This window comes from Battus philenor, unplaced genomic scaffold (genome assembly GCF_028537555.1).
Source record: "Battus philenor isolate CCGP_79_NKW_IND1 unplaced genomic scaffold, ilBatPhil1.0.hap1 SCAF_19, whole genome shotgun sequence".
NCBI classification, from domain to species: domain Eukaryota; kingdom Metazoa; phylum Arthropoda; class Insecta; order Lepidoptera; family Papilionidae; genus Battus; species Battus philenor.
In genome coordinates, this window is record NW_027181681.1 from 6,383,022 (window position 1) to 6,402,472 (window position 19,451).

At 31.9% G+C, this 19,451-nt stretch overlaps 4 protein-coding genes across 4 annotated transcripts; 2 read left to right on the forward strand and 2 right to left on the reverse strand.

Moving 5' to 3' along the window:
* The first annotated feature begins 3,839 nt into the window (after positions 1 to 3,839).
* LOC137921671 (uncharacterized) lies at positions 3,840 to 7,243 on the forward strand. The gene is made up of 4 exons (XM_068764480.1): positions 3,840 to 3,873; positions 4,563 to 4,625; positions 5,853 to 6,005; positions 7,113 to 7,243. Exons 1-4 carry the CDS (start codon positions 3,840 to 3,842, stop codon positions 7,241 to 7,243), a joined length of 381 nt encoding a protein of 126 aa, XP_068620581.1.
* Positions 7,244 to 7,498: 255 nt separating this feature from the next.
* On the reverse strand, positions 7,499 to 9,088 carry LOC137921672 (EF-hand domain-containing family member B-like). The gene has a single exon (XM_068764481.1). The coding sequence runs from the start codon at positions 9,086 to 9,088 to the stop codon at positions 7,499 to 7,501; it is 1,590 nt and encodes a 529-aa protein (XP_068620582.1).
* Positions 9,089 to 9,731: 643 nt separating this feature from the next.
* On the forward strand, positions 9,732 to 11,205 carry LOC137921663 (ejaculatory bulb-specific protein 3-like). Its single transcript, XM_068764472.1, has 3 exons — positions 9,732 to 9,891; positions 9,980 to 10,196; positions 10,912 to 11,205. The coding sequence occupies exons 2-3, from the start codon at positions 10,019 to 10,021 to the stop codon at positions 11,097 to 11,099; spliced, it is 366 nt and encodes a 121-aa protein (XP_068620573.1). The 5' UTR covers positions 9,732 to 9,891; positions 9,980 to 10,018; the 3' UTR covers positions 11,100 to 11,205.
* A 1,747-nt stretch (positions 11,206 to 12,952) lies between these two features.
* Positions 12,953 to 17,567, reverse strand: LOC137921655 (allergen Tha p 1-like). Its single transcript, XM_068764459.1, has 2 exons — positions 17,510 to 17,567; positions 12,953 to 13,459 (listed from the first exon to the last, which is right to left on the reverse strand). Exon 2 carries the CDS (start codon positions 13,449 to 13,451, stop codon positions 13,062 to 13,064), a length of 390 nt encoding a protein of 129 aa, XP_068620560.1. The 5' UTR covers positions 13,452 to 13,459; positions 17,510 to 17,567; the 3' UTR covers positions 12,953 to 13,061.
* Between the last annotated feature and the right edge of the window lie 1,884 nt (positions 17,568 to 19,451).

The window sequence follows — 19,451 nt, forward strand, 5'->3', positions numbered from 1 at the left end:
ACTATTACTTTTATTTAACCCTAAACTTTTTATTGTACAAATTATCGCATCGGCTTCGGGTCTCAATTTTATTATCGAAATCATAAATGATGATGATGATGAAATTTGAAGATGGCCGTCCAATTTGGACTAAGACCTTCTTCATAGATTTAGAATGTGTGAACGTGTCTTTTGATGACCTTAGCAAGGTTGTCTGCACCTTATGAGGAAACTTCCAACACTATGCTTGGCGGTCGTGGTATCAAAACCAGAACCTTAAAGCCAATTTAACTAGCCAATCCGCTAGGCTATGTTGGTCATTTTCGTTTCACTACGTATCTTCTCATTTCTGATTCAATTTCATATAAATCACTAACAATATAACTATAAACAAAATTTTAATTAAAAATGTTTTTGCCAGGTATTGAATTTAATTTTAAAATCTCACAAAGTTATTAAGCCACTTTATTTAGACCATGTACGCATGTGTATACGCATATGTGTTAATTATTGTTATATTGTTACCAAAACCGCAGTACGGCATCATAGGATAGCGCGACGAAGGGGAGGTCGAAGTAGACAGAGCTTGAGCGCCGCCACTGCAAACGTTGCCGTCGGTATAATGGAATGCAACGGCTGATATCCCTCTTCATCCCACCGCTCACATACCTAAGGCGCGGTATGGCGGTTTCTATACTATTTGTCCGCATACGCGAGTAAAATTAATCACTTTAGTAATATAATTTTCACAATTACAATAATTTTTACTATTTAAATCTAGTACTTTTTAAACTATTGTTTAGTTTTTATCAAAGAATTGCGAATTGCATATTTATATGAGTTGAATTTGATATTATAATTTTTTCTGTAACACATTTCCTGCTCATAGGCACAGTTTCTTGTTTATGGTATATATCGTGCTGTTAATACAGTTACTGGAGATATAGTTTTCTAAATAAAAGTAGACTAGTTGTTCAATAGAAATCGGGATAGACACTCTTAAACTAAATGTCTGTAATTAACTAATAATTTCATTCATTCATGTCATCCGCCAGACGACTAATGCAAGACATAGGCTTCCTCCAATAGATAGCCATAATGGTAGGTCTTGTGCAGTCCGTATCCAGCGATTTCCTGCGATCTTCTTTATGTCGTCGGCCAACCTAATGAGGTATAAGGTCCGTTGTTGCTATTCGCTTGCCTTTCGGCCACAACGGTTGTCGGCTGCCACTGCCGCTTCAGATGAGTACTGGTATTCAACAGACACATAGGTGTTTTTTTTAAGCAATAATATAAAATAGCATGGCATTCTCGCTTAAAACTAATTTTCTGAAGGTTAACTGGTAGGATATCTTAAAATACACATTTATTTACCATATAAATGTTTGGGGGTCGAAATGTGGGCAAGACGAAACACCAAGAAGAAAGTTCCCGGTGCAATGAAAAAGTGAATCTAACATATATAATCTTATAATCTTGAAACGAATGAAAAAATTTTTACTGTAATACTCCTATTATTGGTATCATTCTGAAGAATCCCATTAGTATATTTATTCAAGATAATTTTTATAATTCTTTATCAGTTTATTCCGTAAATTAAAGTTTGAGTGTTATATATCTTTGCAGATTTCTTTGAAAACTTGTAGCCATTTTGTTGTTAGGTGTTTTAGACTTTTTATCTAAAATTAAAAATCCAGGAAATGTCCATACTAAATGTTTATCAATTACTATATCAATAATCTCAAAGCGGTTCGACCAGGTACATTTAGATTTTAACTTTGTGATATTATTGTTGGATTGTTGTAACCGGACATTATATTGAACGTTAAAAATAAAAAAAACAACTTAACGGTATCCTCAGAAGGCACACGAAAAATAAGGATTATTAACGCATAACAAAGCGAGTTTTTGTACCTTACTCGATTAAGTGTTATCTGAGTATAGTTATCGGAATAAGAAATGTCGGCTTATCCCTTTCATTTGTGTTCTTTAATTTATTTATTTACCCTCTTTATAGTCATTCTAATGACGGACTAAACACCTTTTAACATTCTCTAACAGTTCTAATGATATATAAAAGTTATAGATTATACACTATTTATAAAAAAACACATATATTTGCTATAATTACATATAATTACTTATAAACACATACTTAAGTAGGTGGATATAATTTATATGTAAAATACATTGATATATGTATACATACATTTGCATGATTCGTTATTAGAGAGTAATGACGTTTCTTCTGCGAACAGGTCTTGTACCGTCTTTTTAATCACCATAAATAATAAACTGTCGATATCGACTTATAAACAATAACACTTCTATAGATAAGACAACTGTTCAAATTTGTTTAGTGCAGAAATTATAATTTCCATAATCAATCATTTACTGTGTATCTAGGATCCAAGAAAGTAAATCCATAACATGATTTGTAGGACCGCAATTAGATTGATTCCTACGTAGCATTTAAAAATTACTTAAGTTCGAGGTAGCAGAAGGGGACTATTTCACCGGATAGGGGTTTCGGGTTAAACTTTAGTGACTTTTCGCTGGATTACTCAGATTTTATGTGTATTATAAAGTGTAATTTCTATTACATTTTTTACCCATTCTTTCTTAAAACGCATTTTCACTTTCCAAGTGCTACTTGCGCTCGGTGTTTATGATCGCCAGAAAATCTAGAATAAGAAATTCCCGAGTAAGCAAGTAGGCTCCGTGATAAATAATTTACTGCTCATGCTTTACGCTTGTGGGGCGAATTATCTTTGTCGGTAAAAAGGCTAATTCTTTGCAAAGTATCAAAAGGCTAACTAATTACTATTTATCACTCTGGTGTTACATATACTACTATATAAGAGATATATACATACATCTGTTATATCGTATTTTAAATGTATCATAATTATTTTTACAACATATGTATTTAAGTACTTTGCATTACAAATAATCTGTTATACGTTTGTCCATCTAAGGGGTTGACCCTTGTATCGCTCGATGACCTCCGGCTGTATTTTTTCTTATTAACCAAGGCATAGCAATAGTTGTCAGCAATAACTATAACTAATAGCTCTGCGACGACTACTATAATAACTAAATTATTCCGCGACGAGAATTTAACTATTCCCTATTTCATATGAAATAGTAAATACATAAATGAATGATTTCCCTATGTTGTTAGTTTTGACGATTTATTTATGTATTTAATAGATGATGACTTGCATGACATGCTAAACAAGTATTATAGAGGAAGTGATTGCAGAGTGATTATACTATATTGAAACAGTTGTAAGTGTACGCTAATTTTTCATAAATTTGTACCATTTTATAGGTTGTGAATAAACTTTATTGCTGTATATACATAAGTTCTTCGGAAATAAAATGTTACAGTTTATGTAATACTACGCATGATGCATAAACGTTTCCCCATTTATAGTCATTGTATATGAAAACGTTAAGGATGTGGTCATATCGTGATTAAAAAATTGTATTAGCAAATTTTTTTTCGTCAGTTTCTCGAAAGTACTCGTATCGATTGATGCCTTTGAAATCCTATCATCATCATCATCATTTTAGCAATAGGATATCCATTGTTACACATAGACCTCTTCCATAGGTTTCCAATAAGATCGGTCATATGCCCTCTGCTCCAGCGTCTTCTCACGTGGTTGTCTCTCCGCCTTGTAGATGGACGTCCTAAGCTTCACTTGCTGATCCGTGGTTTTCACTCCAAAACCTCAAGGCTTCAGCAGTCTTCCGTTCTAAGGGATATGTAGCTTGCCCATGACAAATTTAACTTGCCGATTCCCTGAGCGATGTTGGTTATTTTCGTTCGTCTATGGAACAATAATCACACAATGAATGAAAAACAAACACAAAATATTGGAAGTGGTAGTGTATTAGAATGATATTTAACGAAGGGATTTTTGTATATTATTTATTTTACTACGAGTATCTAACATGTCATAGAACGTAATCTAGTATTCGTATTTATACGAGTCGTTAATGGTAGTACTCGTTATGAAATATAATTCGACCGAATTAAATTTCGTATCTCGTATTACCTTAAAACATTATTATAAATATTAAAGATGCTTTTGATTGGGTTTACGACTATACTCTCTTTTAGTCTAAATATGATTTGGTTAAAACCGATTTTATTTGGAATCCTATATCGAACAGTAGATGACTTATGGCTGAAATGACGATGATAATGATTTGGTAAATTCGATACATTTTTATATCAACTTAAATATCAACCAAATTCTCTCGCTCAAATAATTGTATGTTGACAGTTTACAAAGCCAAACCAAGAAAGAAAGTTCTAATTCTAAGTTCAATGCACATCTCCGTACAAATGAAAAAAATGACACCCGAACACTGAAGTCAATTCAATTATATAATAGCACCAAGTTTGGCGTAGATGTGACCGACCAAATGGCCAGAAATTATTCGTTAAACCTAAATCTCCGAGATGGCCTTTGCTAATATTTTTTAATATCTTGGATTTAGCCGGGATAAATGCATGGGTGTTATATGAAGAAACTAAGTACTAACTAAATTTCTATTTCAATTGGCAGAAGAACTTGCCATCGAATACCAACAAGAGTTCGGAAAAGATAATCAACCAATACCCATCGCAAGTACAAGTACAGGTTCTCGTGAACGGAAAACATGTCAGATAAAGTATTGTAAAGATAATAAGACGAACAAAATCTGTCTAAAATGTAAAAAGTACGTATGCGGAAAATGTACAGTTGAGAAGCCCATTTGTAAAAAAAGCGACGAAAAAGAATAGAATGTAGATTATGTACTCTTGAATAAAAGAAAATATATTTTTTACACTGGTAAGCTGGCTATTGGTCTGCATTCAACATTGAAAAATATAAGTTGTGAAAGACCGGTCATTTGACCAGCCGCGGTAGGAATAGGTATACGTTAAGTGTCGGTAGGAATAGTATTAAGGACTTGCAAGAATTTTTCATCTGAACTTCAATTGCGCAATTTTGTTTATACGAGCTGAATTATATCTAGTCAGCATCGTAAAATAAACCACGTAGTAAGTTAGTTGATATGGAAGCCCTTGATTTTGCAGTCAACGATGGAGTTTGATTTCTTGATGATGTATTGACTTTCCTTAAGTATATTTTTTGTATATGTGTTAGGTTATAAACTGACATATAAATCGTTAACACTTATTAAAGTATTAATTGATTTATTTAAATTACATCATTATCGTTATTATTTAAGTCGTAAGATCTCTTCTCCTGGACTATAAGGATAGATTTGCAAAAAGACCGGTAGCAAGCGGCCTTTATCCATTGGTTTTCGGCGACTTTAAGGAGTTCAACACCTTTTGGATGAATATCTTACACAGCACTTGCTGGTTTGTGGTGTCCAATCTTGAATCTTAAGGAAGAAGTGAATAGGCATTATTTTAAATTAATTCATAATTCTGTTTTTGTTTTATCATATAGTCATGATGGACTCCACAAACTATATCCCTTGGAATCCATTAAAAGGCACAATTAAACATTATGATTTAAGTGGACTCTCCGTTGGAGTCATACTGTATATAATTAATACCTTGTGATTATTCTAAGAAAGGTTATTCTTAGGACACTGTATTAATATATGTGCTTTTAATTGTACAAAATAATAAATTTAAAAGCACTAAACATAATTACCCATACGATGATGTGATAAAAGTATTGCGGTTAAAAATATTTTAATTTATTTTGATACTGATTCACGCGACTGTACACTGTTTAAACTTTATAAAGACACGAACTATTTAATATGTAATCATAATGTTGTTCAACGTGGCAAAATGAAGTTGTTTGTTTTGTTGTTGTGTGTGTTTATTTCAGCAATAAAAGCAGATGAATACGTGGCAGGAGAAGCAAATTCGCAAATCACCCAGATTCTCCTGAACGAACATTTAGCTATTATTTATATGAGGTGCTTGCTGAACATAGGACCCTGCAACTTCGAACAGAGCGGTGAAGGTTATCTGAACTATTGTAATTTCATGTTTTTATTCAATATATACTTATAAAAGTACCTACTGCAAAATATCAATTGTATAGTAACAGTTTTCAAAATAACGTGGAGGTATAGAAACATATGTAGATAAATATTTCACTCATTCGTGATCATCATAATCATTTCAGCTATAAGACGTCCACTACTGAACATAGGCGTTACCCATTTCCTACAGGACTAGTACGAAGCGGTCTGCTGCCAGAGCCCTACGTCAAACTTAAGAATATCGTCTGTCCAAATAGTGGGCGAACGTGGTCGGTCGTTTCCTCTCCAGAAATGTAGGGCCATCTTTTGTGCGGTCTACGTGGCCTGCCCAGTCTCTATAACTTACCAATCCACTGGGTTGTCTGTTGCTTTCGTTCAGCTGTGGATATCTTTATCTCTGATCCTCATTACTTAATGGTTAAAAAGCTACTGTAATAATACGTTAATAATAGTGATGTTTCCAAATGTTAACTTTTTACGATACGAAGAAATGCATAATTTATTTATTGTAATTAATTATCCTACAAAAACAATGACTTTTCAAAATTAAAACTGGCTCGATCAGTAATTTGGCGTGTTCTAAAATAAAAAGTAGCTTCATGACTACAAAAGTTTGTTCATTTATTACATAAGCCTAATTTTGCTGAGAGTAATTAATGGAAAATATATCTAATACTGAAAATAAATAATATTGAAACAAATAGGCTTCCGTAAAAATGTTTAATTTAATAAACAACTTTAGTATTTTAAATTAATATTTTGTTTTAATAAAACATAAGTATTATCTTTATATATTCTAAAGTATGAAGAAATGTAAAGAACAAAGTATAATTTATAAGTGAAGGCAGAAAAAAAAATCGTTTTAACAACTCGTCTATATTAACTTAAGATCAATTATTGGTTAGTATATTTACCTTAAAGGAACTTTTTAATGCGATACTTGGGCCAATATTGTAACCAAATAATTGAATATCTCGCAAAAGAATCCTCATATGAATATAGTGATTAAGTTCAAAATATTCTTTGAATTACTTCCCGCCTTATAATAGCAATACCTATTTACAATTTTTTTTAATTTCAGAAACAATACCAGATTTCAGGGGAAAGAACAGTGCCAACTGACGAAGAAAAAGAGTACGCTAAAGAGGTTATAAGTAAAATGATGAATACGTACCTAGAAACGTGGGACGGACTTAAAGCTTTATACAATCCACAAGGCAAACATCAATAAGAGTTTCTAGATTATTTGCAAGATTTTTTTTTCTTTTTCCATAACAAATAAAATAAATATTCGCATAATATCTGTGTTATGTTTTTTTTTTCTATATCCCAATTTTACATCCACAAAATATGTAAATAGCCATGTATTACTTTTTAACATGAATAAGTATACTTAGTAAGTCGAAAGAATTTTTCATATTTAATAAAGTTATAGATCAAAATACATAATAACTGTCTAACATTATTAAAATAGAGTTCTACACTACTAAGCATTCGGTTTTTCGGTTGTATTATTATCGTTGTTTGAAATTTTCTGCAAAGCTTGCCGAAATGTCTCGTAGCAAACCCAACCTTGAGAATGAGATTTTTTAGCTTCTTCCCAAATTTCTTCGAATTTTTCATCACTAAAACTCTCTCCTGCAGCTCGAAATACTTTTTTGACTACGTTCGGTTCTCGCTTAGCATACATGTCACGGTGATTGACGTGCAGTAATGTAAAAATGCTTGGAGAAATACACGACATTATATCCGATTCTTGTGGAAGGCAAGTTCTGTCAGCTCTACAATAATTCTCTGGCGTGATAGGAAAGTCCAAATCAAAATATCTTCTGGACGGAACGCCGGCCATTGGTGAATCTTCGCTTTGCTGACTAGACTTTACCATTTCACTGTAAGTTGTTCGAAAATCAATACATTCTTCAGGTAAATCTGGTATAAATGGTATATATGTTATTGGCTCCCTGTAATTAATGATTTGCACGAAAAATTTATATTCAATATTTGATCCGTCAAAGGCATTCCACCTTGACAATAACGCCTCAATTAAAGTTTGATCAAATCTAATCAGTTTGGTATTACAAGAATTATACACGATTTCTTTTGGAAGCCATCCGGTTTTTTCAGTATCAAAATACTTGAGATTCAAATAAAAATTATGAAAAAAATTAGGCAAAAATCGAGATGACAAACATTTTCGAAGACTGTTAAGATGCGATAAGCATTTTCGGAAAAAATCACGTTCAGGATTCATTTCACAAAAGCTTAGACACTCTGCCACGTTATCAGGTTTATTCAGCTTGCCGAAAGAGTATCCTTCTGGAACGTTGCTTATGTTATCATTAGGCGCTAAAACTTTACCAATTCTTGGTTTATGAAAGTCTTGGAAACTGGACTGTATTGTATTAAAAACCGCACGGTTTCCACTTCCATCTACGATTTTATCATCGGTTAAGCAGCATCTAGCATAGATCCCTCGTTTATCCACATGGCTTCTATAACCGTAAGTTAAGTCAGGATTGTACGCAGGTTTACAATAATTCCTATCTAATTGCACTCCGGCTTTTTTAGAATGAGGAGTCTTGTCGACTATTGGTTCTTTGGGCATTACTACGTCGTAAAGCCTTTCCGCTTTGGGCAACTTTCTTCCAAATGTTGTATTGTACACATCAAGCCCTTCAGGTAGCATTGGTATCGGATCTTGTACTCTACCGAGTGGTTTTTTCCAGTAAGAGGAATACGTAGTCTCCTTAAAATCGTCGACCAGAGTTTGGAATTTGGTTTTTATTGGCGGATTTAGGATTTTTGCGACATATCCAAAAATTCCTGCATTACGCATATCTGGTGGTATGGGATGTCGTAGAGGTGGGAGGGGTTTAGAAGCCTTAGGAGGCATGATGGCATCACTAATAAGTGCATCTACCTCATCTTTCAGCAGATAATGTTGTAAGGCTTCGGATACTTTGTTATCCGGCTGTGCAGTAGGCAAACCCGCAGCGCATATGTTTGGTGATCTTTCATAAAACATACCCAAATTTCCTTTCCCACCCGATGTCGATCTTTGACAATCTACCGGCATCTTATTTATTGATTTTTATTTAGTAAATAATATAAAATACAAATGTATACGGTTAAATGACAAATTAATGTCAAATTGTCTAAAATTTAGATTGTAAACGAAAAACACAGACTATAGTGACAAAAAACTTTCCGTAACTAAAAACTATTATCAAAATCCTGTTGTAAATAATAAGATAAAAAAATGTAAATTAAAAATAAGACAAAGTAGAAAGTAGCGAGTTAGTTTTTAATTGAAAAACGATTAATAATTTGAACATATTTGTTTGTCAGTTTTATAGTACATGTTTTATATCAGTTAATATTTAATGAAACATCCGAGTAAAATATATCTAACCATTGTCCTAATAATAGCGGGAATCAAGTAACAGCATGATTTACGCGACACGAAATGCAAGCATTGCAATTACTGGTTGTTTGTTGTGCACTCATCTAATGGCTATGACGATGCACTGTATATAAGAGAATAAATCAGTTTTCTCGCTTTTAGAAGGCGGGAAATATACTCGATTGTTGGAATCATTGTAAATTTAACAGGTAAGAAACATGAATTAATTGAAAATATCTTTCCTCAACCCATTACGTTTGTACATAATTCCAAATTTGTTATAAATAAGCAGTGTACGATTTTATAATTCTTTACAGGCTATTTGCAACAAGAAAGCAAAAGACTGTTATTAAGACGGTGTAATATAAAGACGGATATTTTGAGGTTAAAATGTTCAATTAGGCATGAATGCCATTATACAAAGAAAAACTCTAATACTTCATAAATCTCATCCTTTCCTTTACCAATAAAACAAGGTAATATATAATAAATTTTATTAATTAAATCAATAAATCATATGTCTGTCAGTTGCCATAGCTAATAAATGTATCATTATCTTCACAGCGGTGTGGATGGAATGGTTTTAATATTAATTACAGAATTATGTCTTACCTTCCAATCTTTGCAACAATTTTAATATTAGTACGTGCTGATTTCTATAGTTCACGATACGATGACTTTGATGTTGAACCCTTACTAGAAAACGACAGAATTCTTTTGAGCTACACAAAATGCTTCTTAGATCAAGGACCTTGCACGCCTGATGCCAAAGATTTTAAGAGTGAGGTTTTTTTTTTATAGATATAATTATATTTATTTCTTTTCACTGTCATTGCTATGTGTAATTTTCTTTTTATTTTACTAATGTGTATATGAGTTTTAAAAGGCTAACTATGCGTTGTTTTGATAGGAAATTAAATGCCTTATAAATTATCTCAACCAAAATATCAAATTTGTGCATTTGAAAATTTTGCTTAACAATGTCGCCCGAATGTGAAAGTGTCTCCCGAATGTGTTAGCGATTGTCACTAGATTTAAAATTTTTGAACAAACTATTATTACTAATATATTAAATAGACGCAGACATGCTTATTAGATCCGTGCGTGTTAAGTGAAAAAGCGGCCTCTGCACATACCCTAATGTATTTTTTGTTAACCAACATCCTAATCACGTTTGTCCAAATCATCGGCATTGTCCTTTAATTTTTTGTGTTTAATTCCCGTGTTCATCTAATAGACAATAATTACACATATGAAACATTCATATATTGGCAGATGATACGGAACTATCGTAATTTTGGACTTGTTTTTATTATGATATGTATTTATATGATAGCGATCCGATTTCTCACAATAATACCAGTGTTATTAACAAAAATTTTGTGGGTATTTGGTAAGGTGAAATTATATTGAAAATGGCGTTTAACAACAGAGACGTGGAAGTCTGGGACCAGTAATCACTTATACCATGTTTTCAAAGAATTAAAATTTTCCAGAAATTATACCGGAGGCCTTAGAAACATCGTGTGGAAAATGTACGCCGAAACAGAAACAGTTAATAAGAAAGGTAATTAAAGCGGTGATAAACAAACATCCGGAATCTTGGACAGCGCTAGTCGAAAAATATGATAAAAACAAAAAGTATAGAGACGCTTTCAACAAATTTATCGAGGAAAACGAATAATGATTATGTAATAGATATTATCAATTTAAAAATAATATTAAATAATTTTACATTTTTATCACCTATTTTACAATTCTTTTGTATAGAGACGCTTTCAATAAATTTATCGAGGAAAACGAATAATGATTATGTAATAGATATTACCAATTAAAAAATAATATTATATAATTTTACATTTTTATCACCTATTTATCAATTCTTATGTATAGAGAGTGACGCTTTCAATGAATTTATTGAGGAAAATAATTGCCTTTAGTACATGGATATTAGTAATTAAAAAGTAATATTAATAATTGACTGAAGTATAATTTATATATTTCACCACCCATTTAAGCGAAGCTTTTTATAAAATTTTTGCTTATGGTACTGTCGAAATAAAAGAAATTAAAGTTATGATTATAAATAATTTAATACGGTGTGTGAATAATATTTGTGTTCCATGCTCTCTAAATGAGTATAAACAAGATCTTGTGTAATAGAGGGCAATTGTACACCAGCGGTTAAAATTGAGGTATATTTTTTACACAAAACCCAATAAAAATCATAAATATTTGTGAGATATCTGCAATTAAAACCGGTTCCGCATGGTGGATTGCAAATATCGTCTCTGTGACGATTCTTGTCCTAGTTATTCAGACAATGACAAATTAATTCAAATATTTTATTATACGAACCGGTTATCATGCCACCTCATTCCATTACAGCATCATACATTATTAAAATCTTATATATAAAATGCCTCCGCAGAAAAAATAAAAGCCAAAAAAGTGTATATAAAGAACTCTGGCTAGCTACAAAATATACTTTAAAAATTCTATTCTTTAAAATTAAAAATGGATTTTCTCAACTTTCCCCCATTTTCCCTTCTTCAAGTTTTATTATACTTTTATATTTATTATGTAAAGATGGACTGAGGACAAAATAGAGGTCGTGAGTAGTCGCTGGATGCGGGGATCGCAAGACCGGTCATTGTGGCGGTCTTTGAGAGTGGCCCTTGCCTTGCAGTGGGCGTCTATCGGCTCCGTCAGCCGATGAAGATTATGCGACATCTAGTCTAATTTGAAACCTGTTGCGAAATAAAGCAAACTACAAGTGAAGATTATGATTCAGTATAATCCGTTAATTACATTGGGATGTCTAATAGACAAAACAAAAAAATAACATAAATGTTTTCACGCTAGGTGTCTTCACAACATCAACGCGCAATCCGCAATAAAAATGTGGTACTTCCTTGAGCACCCCACACACACTCACACACACACATTTGTAAAAATATCGGATTACCCAACATTCTTTATTGTATGCTTAGAAAATATATAAATAGTTGCATAATAGCTAAGAAAAAATGTACATGGGTATTTAAACAATCTTTACTTCTTAATGTCACTTGATATTAAATATCATCGCAAGAAAATACGGTTTTATTCGCCTGAGATGATGTTTGATGCATTCTAGGATGCAGTTGGGAAAATAACTGTTGCAAGCTTAATATAGACGTTACCTAAAAATTTTGTGAAATAAATATTTTTTAAGTAATGAGACGAAACCCATAAAAACTCTTTAAATAACTTTTAAAACAGTAACTGTATAATTTTCCAAATTTAATTTATCATTTTTGCATTCTTTAAAACCAATGTGATATGTTTGTGTTTGAAGTATTTTTTAATATTAGTATATTTTGTCGATTGTCTTTAACAAAAACTAGATCATAAAAAGAATATTAAAATATATAATGTTTATAATTCCTTGTGAAAACTATTTTCACGTAATATTCGTAAATAAAAATAAAAGTAACATTTTAAAAAATAAATACACCGGGAGCTGTCAGTTAATAATATAAGTAATTTTAAAATAAAATTTATTTATTGTAAAAATCCATAATTACATATAAATTTACAATTGAAATACACAAAAAATTATTATGGTTTACCATCTCCCTACACGTGTCCCAAAATAAGGACTTCACGGGTTCTTTTTCGCGGATTCAATTTTGTCCTTGTATTTCTGCTGGTAGATGTTGTTAGGATCGTATTTAGTGGCGAGCTCTTTCCAGTAATCAGGGTTCTTGTTGACTAAATGCCTAATAACCTTATCAGATTTTTCTTTTTGCTTCTCTGTGCATTTAGAACAATCGTGTTCCAAAGCATCCGGCATTGTTTCCTTCAAAGTCTTCGCATCTGGCGTGCACCGCCCTCTGTCCATAAGACAATCGACGTAACCTTTAAGAAGACGTTGAGACTCTAGGATCTCTTCTACGTTCAAGTTGTCCCACTTGTCTGTGTAAGTGGCGGCCGGCTTGCCCCACGTCGCCGCTACCATGCATAAAAATGCAATAACGACGTATAACTTCATTTTCGAATCTGCAATCGCATAAAGTTTTTATTAATATTTAAACCAAATATTGAATTATTTAAAGTTGATCCAAACCTGACGTTATTGAGAACTCTTTGCTAACAGCATTATTAAAAATGTGCTGTTTCATAGTTTTTTTATAACATATTTAGACTTAGTAATGCTTTTAGGTTTGTAGCTGATACACATATTGAAGTAGTAAGTAAACAATACTTAGTTCGAAAATCTTTTTATGAAAAAACAAATAATATCATTAAATTAATCAACTATTTAAGTATATTAAAATCTGTATAAAAATTATGCATAATATTTATATTAATCCTTCCATGAAATTGGTTGTACTGCGATATAACGTCACTACTATTTTGTATTGAAGCTGTCATATGAACATTAATAATTTATCGGCCGCTTGCTAACTCGCAAGTCCCGTACGACGATAAAATAATAGTTTTTTTTGTACAGAGGATGGACTTCGAGCAACCCCCAAAACATAACAGGATACTAAGGAGCCGCGCGACTATGGAACCCTTTATGAAATATTCCCGCAAGTAGGCAAATAGCAATGAAACTTTGACTAATAAAAGAATTCCGTAATAGCGCGATAAACCGCATGACTATTCTGTAATTCCTTATGGAACACACAATAGTATTATATTACAATAAGGATAAAGTACCTTTGTACTCCTGAGGTCTTTTATACCTAGAGTATTGTGATATTAAATTAAGAATTTGTTTACAAGATAATCTCATTTATCAGCATGACTTTGTTGATTTTCATAATGTTATAAAAATAAATAATTAAAAGACTTATTAAATTGATAAACAATGGTTATTACACCATATGCCAGACATTGTTTTTTACACTTTGGTTTGTTAATTAGTAATTGCCTATTGTTTTATTGTTCTACCGGAAATAATGATAGCATTGTGTTTTACGGCTGGTAATGTTTTGCAGGGAACTTCTCGTCCCTGTTCTGTAAGATATAAAAAAAAAATTCGCTGGGAAGCCTCTGTAGAAATTTTTAGAGTGTAATCTAATGTCGACTTCCTTGTAGGCAAGCCATCACGATTCCTCGTGTTTTATAAAAATACCAGAACACACAGATACGTTAGTGACACAATGGAAACTTGAATCGAGTTTTATTTATATTATCAGTCGTATTTATTGATTACGAATAATTTATAATATTTACGTGTTGGTAATACACATATTACAGCACACTGTCTAAAACGATGTGTTGCCCTTCTGGCCTGTTTTGGAAATACATAATCTACAAATTACCGTATTTACATGGATGTAATGCATGCAACATGCAAGCAAGATGCTAGCTCATTTTAATATTCATACATACGTCACGTCAAAGACTTTACCGCTATGCCTCAATGCGAATAGATGGATCACATATAAATTTTTTACTCTTAAAAATCAACTGGTTTTCCCGATGCTTCATTTGGAGATTGTGAGCCCTTCGAGAGATGTGAAATGCGACTTTCGACTAAAGTCAGGTCACCGTGACACTATTACGATTTCTGAGTCTATTTCCATAATAATTTGGTCATAAGTTCCTTATAGTAGTCGCATCAACATCGCGAACAAAACATTGCTTCGTGGTATAAACAGGCGCTCGCTCGTAAATCAAACGTAAAAATTATCTGAGTAATATAAAATTGAATACAATTATCCATGTTAATAGCTTAAATGTAAATTCTACTTTTCATAGATAAAGCACATTACTATAGTTTTAAAATTTTTAGTTTAAAAATAACAGAAACTTATTCTCAGTAGCATTGTTCTGTGCCTCACTTAATGTTATTACAACAAATATCTATTTGTTTATAATAATTTGATTATAACAGAGTATTGCAAAAATATTAAATTACATTAATTATTTTGCTGACCTCTGATATCAATGTTCAGAATGAACAAAAGTGCAGCTAAATAAATCATTTTCTATTTTACGGGACATGCATTCTGTTCATGTTTTAAAAACAATATAATTGAAATGAAAAATCTAGGATAACGATTACAATATCTTAACAGTAGTTACTAAAAACAAGATTAGTTTTAATACAAGTCTTATTTTAAACATTTTTAAGGTTAATAATTATAAAAAAAATCATGAATTTCACTAACATTGTCTAATATATAATAAAGGAACAGGATCAAAACTATGGAACCGGTAGACAAAGATCATGATATCTGGAAATTAAAATAAAAAAAAATGTGGACCGTACGTATATTCTTATGCAAATTTCTTAGAATAAGTAATAACGCTGTACAGATTAATTTATTTAAATCTAGCTACAATAAAAAGGTAAAATACTCCACAAAATATTCCATTTGTAGCAATATTGAATTAAATTACCTTTTATAATAATAATCGTGAGTTTTAGTGAATAATAGTTGTGTTATTTTCTAGAAATAAGCATTTAGAATAATATACTTAGAATGTTAGTGAATTACAGACATTCACGAAGTGATACAATTTATCTTGACAAGTCAATCAACGTCTTTATTACTTTAAATAGTCTGTAATTAAGGATTCGCAAACGAAATTAAAATAATTCAATAATTAGTAATAGTTTTTTAAGTTATCCCCTTATATATTAAAATAGGATGGCTTTATTTTAATTATATGTATTAATTGCTGACAATTCGAGCGTTGCTTTTTTAATAATCCAGGTAAAGATTAAAATAACGCCACTTCATGATCATCAATCAATTCAAAAAAATGGACCTCCTACGGTAAGACTAGGCTAGGCTAGGCCTACCTCATAAATTTCGGATTCAAAAGGACGGGTTGAAAGCGACTTGCATCGAGGATTGAGGAAGAATTTGTGCACTTTTGCTAACATTTTTCGATGTTGTAGTAATATAAACCAGATCGAACTAAACTACAGTCCTTTTGGTGCCCGCGAATTAGATAGCTAAATGCGTTTTGAGTGATAGCCTAAGCAGAATTCATAACTTGAGGGTTTCACTTTGGACACTCCAGGGCATTGAGTGCAACCTACCTAAGAGTTCCACGGCCTCCTAATCCAGGTAGATATTTTTCTATCGATCCAAGTAGAAGTTCTCGTGATAGCCCTTGAACTTACTATCTTAAACTACAAAAACTGAGAAGGAACTTTTGCCATAAAAATATTATTGAAATCTGATGACGTTTAAAAACTAAATTAACAATGTATTCGTATACAAAGGTATCATAAATGTTTACATGATTTGAATAATCCATAATTAAAAGGAATTTCAAATTTTCAATTCAATTCAATCTTTGGAATAAATGAACACTTAAAAGTTATTTCTAAATTACCGTCTATCATATATTTTACCATGGCTCCTGCATTTACATATTGTTACATACAATATATTATTTCTATCACTTATTATGTGTTATACTGACCGTTTAGTACTGACGTTACCATAGCGATGAAACTATTTAATATGAGTGTATACATTATATTCCCCACTAAATAAAATTTAATGCCAGTCTTCCTATGAACGTGTAAATTATAAATTATTTTAAAGATTTCTTTATATCGTAGCGATATTTACATAGTATTACTTATAACAAATCGCTCCAAAAGTTTTATAATAGAAAATCCTATACAACTATTTATGTTATGCCGCCTCTAAAAACTTACTCCTAATATCTTCAAAATGATACCTCCCTGCACTTTAATTTAGTAACTACAATTCCTATAGATATCTGCCATAAAAAGGGCAGTGCACCGCAGTAGTATCTTAAAAAAGTATTTTGTACATTGTAACATAATAAAAGAAATCTTGATTGGAGTCTGGACGGTAAGGATTTATTACTTGATAACGAAATCGTCCCTTTACTCATAAACTATTATGCCTTTAACTCCGATTTATTAATATAAATTATTTAAATTTTTCTAACGTAACTTTGCTAGATGTATAGCTAATATATAACAGAAAAAAAATATTCTCCGCTAAGTGAAAAAGTATTTTTGTTTTATTAAATATTTGAAATTATAATTAATAATACAGAAACAAGAAATTAATATTGTATACTTCGTAAATAAATACTTACATGCGCTTTCCTCTTTTCGTGATACCTCTCCAGTCTTCGAAAGGGCTGTGACGACAATGCCTCGGCTATGGGACATTTATACTGCATTCTATCAGTAGTTTTCGCATTGCTCATTGACGCGTAATCATTGCATGTTCTTATGATCAAAGGATAAACGGTCAGACAATGGTGTTGTATAATACGGAAGTGTAAAAGGCAAACTCTTTTTTCCTGTAAAAACAACTTTGCAGAAGAGGTAAACGAAAATAAAATTAATTTTATTAAGACACAGGTATTGCAGTGCTAAAGAGTATGTAGAAACCGCAGAAACAGAAAAAACAAGAAAGCTAACATATTTGGGCCACATGATGAGAAACTCAATATACGAGCTACTGTAGAAATTCGTGAATCTTACTGTCGTACACAGAAAGATTAACAAAAAGCAACAAGTTGGTAAAAGACGAATGTCCTGGTTAAAAAAACTAACGCCAGTGGTTGAGAAAGAATACCCATTCTATCTTCAGAGCCGCGATGTGAAAAATTAAAACTGCCCTTATGGTCACCGACCTTCGTAAGAAAATGGAATTGTAAGAAAAAGAATAGGTATTGCTATGATCCTTCTATTCTTACACATTTTTACAAACTTCAGTACTTCAACAGTTCTCCAGTACCTCTGGACCATTTCACTCTCCAATTGGTAAATTGTAAATTTACAGCCTTCTTTACATGGACCTTAAATTTGTACGCCGCAATAACTAAATTATTAATTGGTTAAAATATCTCGTATGTAAAGAATACGTTTATATAAAACATAATATAGATCAGGTCATAATCATTTATCTCAAACTATTTATTTTAACGCTTAAATCTAAAACAGTTTATTTATTTTAATATTTCGCAATATATGGCGTAACAGTGCGCCTCAAACATAAAAAAAAATATAACGATCCTCAGAAGTGACGGATACGCATCAAGGGACGCAAAGGGGATTCGAAATAATAATTCTGCACAGATAGTATATTAAAGCATCGACGTCGTCATTGTTTCAACCCATAGACGCCCTCTGCGAAGCGTGAGCTTCCTCCAAAATATCTTCGGGGGGATATACCATAATAGCCATACTTGACAGGAGGGTTGACTATCGTATAAATAATGTAACGCATGTATTTTTTATTTGCTCTGGGACCAATTAAATTATCACGTTAGTATAAATGATGAAGATTTCATTAGATGACTCAGCTGGTGTGGACAGAAGTGGCTTTAATGGATTGGTGCTGAACGCCGTCAGCCTTTCTGGCTTTTCCAGCTTCTACGGACTCAGCAGGACAGCTGGGTAAAAGTATCAATAGATATTCATAGTAGAGATTTTGGAATTTTGATTCTGCGTTGCTATTGTTATGACACATATGTCAAAAAGAAAGCCATTGCTTTGTTAAAAAACGCCGCAGAAATGCCACACAAATTAATTTCTACCGAGCCCGACGAAAACGATTTCGTTTTCATAGAAATTGCAAAGCCACATACGTTTTCAAATTTTAAAACTTCAAATTCTTTTAAAAAAGACCAATCGTCAATTGGTCGGACGGTCTAAACGAATTTCCTTAGAAGCCGTGACAGCGCAGGGTCGTTTTCAGCGGAAGAAGTGGATAAGTAGAGACGGATAAGGTTCAGGAGTAATAAAATAAGTCAGGAAAATATATCCTTATAATTTTATACTGAACATAAAAATGAGTTTATTTTACTCTTACTTTGTGCTTGTGTAATATTACTTTAATACGTATTGTCGATTCCTATAGTATTTGTTACTGTAGGTATCGGTAAAGCAACTATTAATTAAATACTTGTGGCCCGTGGACATGTTTAGAGGAACGCATAAAAGCTGTAAATTAACATGAAAATGGATCTACATGTTTAATACATATTTATTAAATTATTTCAAAAAATTTGTTTTTTAAGATAATAT